This window comes from Lynx rufus, unplaced genomic scaffold (assembly GCF_022079265.1).
Source record: "Lynx rufus isolate CCGP_SWC_20201006 ecotype Redwood Valley unplaced genomic scaffold, mLynRuf1.p SCAF_51, whole genome shotgun sequence".
Taxonomy (NCBI): domain Eukaryota; kingdom Metazoa; phylum Chordata; class Mammalia; order Carnivora; family Felidae; genus Lynx; species Lynx rufus.
The window spans coordinates 783,190-787,974 of NW_025814869.1; the positions used below are offsets into that span (position 1 = coordinate 783,190).

Here is a 4,785-nt window from a genome sequence, read left to right on the forward strand (position 1 = left end):
TTCTGGTTTCATTGATCTGTTCTACTGGTTTTTTGGTTTCGACAGCATTGATTGCTGCTCTGATCTTTATTATTTCCTGTCTTCTGATGCTTTTGGGTTTTATTTGCCGTTCTTTTTCCAGCTCCTTAAGGCGTAAGGTTAGGTTATGTATCGGAGATCTTTCTTCCTTCTTTAGGAAGGCCTGGATTGCTGTATACTTTCCTCTTATGACCGCCTTTGCTGCGCCCGCCCCAGGGGTTTTGGGTTGTGGTGGTATCATTTTCATTGACTTCCACATACTTACATTAATTTCCTCTTTAACTGCTTGGTTAGCCCATTCATTCTTTAGTAGGTTGTTCTTCAGTCTCCAGGTATTTGTTACCTTTCCAATTGTTTTCTTGTGGTTGATTTCCAGTTTCATAGCGTTGTGGTCTGAACATATGCACGGTATGATCTCGATCTTTTTGTACTTCCTTAGGGCTGATTTGTGTCCCAGTATATGGTCTATCCTGGAGAACGTTCCATGTGCACTGGCGAAGAACGTATATTCTGCTGCTCTAGGATGAAATGTTCTGAATGTATGTATATATTGTCCTTTCACCCACTTTGAGTTTATTTTTGTGTGTGGGGTAAGAAAGTGGTCTAGGTTCATGCAGTCAAAAAGAATGAAATCTTGCCATTCACAACTACATGGATGGAACCGGAGGGTATTATGCTAAGTGAAATTAGTCAGAGAAGGACAAAAATCATATGATTTCACTCCTATGAGGACTTTCAGAGACAAAACAAACACAAGCGAAGGGAAACAAAAATAGTATAAAAATAGGGAGGGGGACAAAAGAGAAGAGACTCATAACTATGGAGAACAAACTGAGGGTTGCTGGAGGGATTGTGGGAGGGGAGATGGACTCAATGGCTAAGGGGCACTAAGGCATCTACCCCTGAAATCATTGTTGCACTATATGCTAACTAATTTGGATGTAAATTATAAATAAAAACAAATAAAAGACATACGATGCCTGAGTATGAGTAATTAATCAATTAAAGCAGGATTCATTCATATGCTGCCTACAAGAGGACCGCTTTAGCCTTAACGATACACATAGAATGAAAGTGAAGGAATAAAAAAAGACATTTTCAGCAAATGGTAACAACAGTAAGAAGAAAAGAAGTAGGGGTAGGTATATTTATATTTTAAAAAATAGACTTTGCACTCTCAATGGTAAAAGAAAAGACAAAGAAGCTCATTATATAATAATAAAGGGGTCACTCTATCAAGAAGTTAAAACAATTGTAAGTATTTATGCACCCAATGGTACCCACCCAAATATATAAAACAAACCTAACAGAGATAAAGGGAGAAGTAAACAGCAATACAGTAGTAGTTGGGGATTTTAATATCCCATTCTCAATAATGGATAGATCATCCAACAGATGGATGAACTCTATTCATGGGGTTTGAATAACACTGTCAACCAAATGGAATTACTGACATACAGAGAAATTCAAGAAGACTGAAATCACGCCAAGCATCTGCTTTGACCACCATGGTGTGAAAACAGAAATCAGTAGTAAGAAGAAAATTATAAAATTCATACACACATGGAAATTAGAGAAAACTTTCCAGAAAACCAATGGATCAAGAAGAAGCTAAAGGGGAAGAAAAAAGTTTCCCGAAACAAATGAGAATTGAAACAACATACCAGAATTTATGGGATGTAGCAAAAGCAGTTTTGAGAAGAAAGCTTGTAATGATAAATGCTTACTTACCCTAAGAAGCAAGGAAGATCCCAATAGCAACCAGACTCTAGGCCTCTGGGATCTAGAAAAGCCAAAAGTTAGCATATAAAGGAAAAGAATAAGTGTTAGAGCAGAAATAAGAAAATGGGGAGTAGAGAATCAATAGAAGAAATTAACCAAAGTAGGGGTTTGAAAATGGAAAAACCTTTAGGTAGGTTAACCAAGAAAAAGAGGAAAAGGACACAAAAAATAACAAGTAAAAAAGAGGTATTACAAGATACCACTCAAACTCAAGGATCCTGAGAGGCAACTATCACCAAGTATAAGCCAATCTCCTGGAAAACCTAGAAGAAAGAGAGAAATGCTTAAAAACATACAGCCTACCAAGACTGGATCATAAAGAAATAAAAAATCTGAACACACCAATTATTAGTAAGGAGATCTGAGTCAGTAGGCAAAAATCTCCCAACAAAGAAAAGCCCATGAGCCGACAGCATCAAAAGGGAATTCTACCAAACAGTTAAGAATTAACACAAAGTCTGCTGAAATTCTTACAAGAAAATTAAAGAGGGGGAAACTCTTCCAAACTCATTTTGAGACTAGAATTACCCTGATATTAAGGCAGACGAGGATTCTACCAAAATGGGATGTGGAGGGGGCAGTGGGAGAAGAGGAAAAAGAAAGAAATGGAAGAGAAAATTACAGGCCCGTGACCCTCCTTAACATAGATGCCAAAATCCTAAAAACAAAAACAAACCAAACAAAAACTAGCAAACCAAATCCAACAGCATATTAAAAGGATCATTTATCGTGATGAGGTGTTTTTTTTCCCTGAGATGCAAGAATGGTTAAACATACACAAACCAATCAGTGAAATACATCACTTTAATGGGATAAAAAGAAGGAATTATACGGCTATTTCCACATGCAGAGAAAGCATTTGGCAAAATTCAACATCCATTCAAGATAAAAATTCTTAAGAAATTAGCACAGAAGGTACATAAACCTGCATATCACACATGCCATATTCGACAAGTCCACAGCTAACATCATAGTCAATGAAAAAAGTTGAAAGTTTTTCCTCTAAGATTAGGTTCAAGAGAAGGGTGCCCTCTCTTACCATACCTATTCAAAATATTAACGGAAGTCCTAGCTAGAGCAATCAGGCAAGAAAAATAAAAGGTATCAGAATTAGAAGAGAAGAAGTAAAATTGTTTCTATTTGAAGATGACATGATTTTTATATAGAAAATCCTAATGACTCAAACAAAAATTGTTAGGTTTAATAAACAAATTCAGTAAAGTTGCAGGATACAAAATTAGCATTCGAAAATCTGTAGATTTCTATACACTGACAGGGACTTTTCTGAAGGAAATAAAGAAGTTATTACCATTTACAATAGTATCATAAACAACAAAATATTTAGGAATAAATTTAAGGAGTTAGATTTAAGATGTCTACATTGAAAAGTAGGAGACATTGATGAAAGAAATAGAAGACACAAAAAATTTTAGGAAAAGTACCCTGTATTCATGGATTGGAAGAATTAATATTTTTAAAATGTCCATAAGAACAAAAGCCATCATTAGAGTCAAGGAAATAATCCCTATCAAAAGTTCAATGGAATTGACATGGAATTCTGAATTGAGAGTTCATTGATCTCCATTTTGTTAGGGTCCATTATTAGAGCTGTATTAGTTTCCTTTGAGAGCTCTTTGTTTTTTGTCATAGCTCCAGCTGACACCCCAGTTTCCCTGAGGCACGCCACTGACTTTGTTCTGCAAATTTTTGGTTCCACCTGTCAGTTTCTCAGCTCAAGCGCCACTGGGCCACACAGCTTCCAGGAGTTGTGAGAACCCCTGAAGTTCAGATGGGGCTACAAGCCACTCTCCCCAGAAGGTGGGGTGGTGTTTCAGCACCTTTCCTGCACAGGGCCAGCCAGGTTTTATGGCCAGCAAAGCTTCTCATTTAAGGATGCAAGTCACACAGACCTCCACTCTGGTGAGTTCCTGGATCATAGTGCACCTCCAACTTGATTCTGCAGATGAGTGAAACCACTGGTTGGGAATATTACATGGACACTGCAGGTGTGAACTCAGTCTGTCAAGATCCCTGTGCTGGTTGTTGGGGGTTCCTCCCCATTATCTATCACAGTCAGATTTCCAGTGGCTGCACTCTGCAGTCTCCATGGTGTGATGTCATAGTGGCAGCTCCCACAGAATGACCCACAGTGCGGGCAGTGGGGAGAAGGATGGGGCTGGTTGCCCAACCTGGGTTCTTTCTCCTCACTGGAGGAACCATATGCTCGCAAAGACCTCAATTTGTGGTGCTTCACTGGCCTAGGAGAGGGACAATGAGGTCATCAGGTAGCCATTCCTCTGACCCTTCTAGCACAGTCTGTCACGGTCTCTGGCTGCAGAGTGGTGCTTAAGCCTCGCCTGCATATTCTAGGATTCTCTCAGTGGTGTCTTGTCCATGTCTTGTTCTTCTTGCGAGGGGGAACAAAACAGAATGACCTGTGTTGCAGTCTTGAGATGTCACTCACTTCCTGTTTAATTTCTTGGGAAGCACCCAAATTTCTTTTCCACAGCATTTGCACCATTTCACATTCCCCTAAGCAATTTACAGGAGTCCAAGTTCTCCACATTCTCGCCTTATTTTGCTTAGTGTTTATTAGTGTTATCATGGCCCTAGTGGGTTTGAAGTGGTATCTCCTGATCTTGACTTGCATTTTGCTAAAGATGACTCAGGTTGAGCTTCACTGCATATGCTTAACTAACTGTTACATAGGGGTTTGAGGGAAAGTTATGAATCCAAGTCCTTCTACTGAATTTGTCTTTTTATTGTTGAGTTGGAAGAGTTCTTTGTATCTTCTCAATAGTATACCTTTGTCAGATACATGATTTAGAAATATTTTCTCCTGTTTTATAGATTACCTTTCCACTTACTAGATAATGTTCTTTGACAAAAAAAGTTTTCAAATTTGGTTGTTTCAGTACAGGGCCAGACTCCTGGCATTTTCCACAAAGTTATTCTTGACTTTAATCTTTTAATTTGTGCCTTACT

General features: G+C 38.5%; 1 protein-coding gene across 3 annotated transcripts in view; it reads left to right on the forward strand.

Annotated features, from left to right (window-relative positions):
* LOC124527579 (gamma-taxilin-like) overlaps positions 1-4,531 on the forward strand; it is a 697,565-nt gene extending 693,034 nt beyond the window's left edge. Inside the window, exon 5 of one of the 3 annotated variants that reach the window (XM_047100674.1) lies at positions 3,451-4,531. In XM_047100674.1, the coding sequence (XP_046956630.1) occupies positions 3,451-3,477 (27 nt within the window). In that variant the 3' untranslated portion in view covers positions 3,478-4,531. Of the gene's footprint in view, positions 1-457; positions 495-3,450 lie in introns of those variants that run through there. The other 2 variants (XM_047100673.1, XM_047100675.1) reach the window with 2 other exon arrangements.
* Positions 4,532-4,785: the final 254 nt, after the last annotated feature.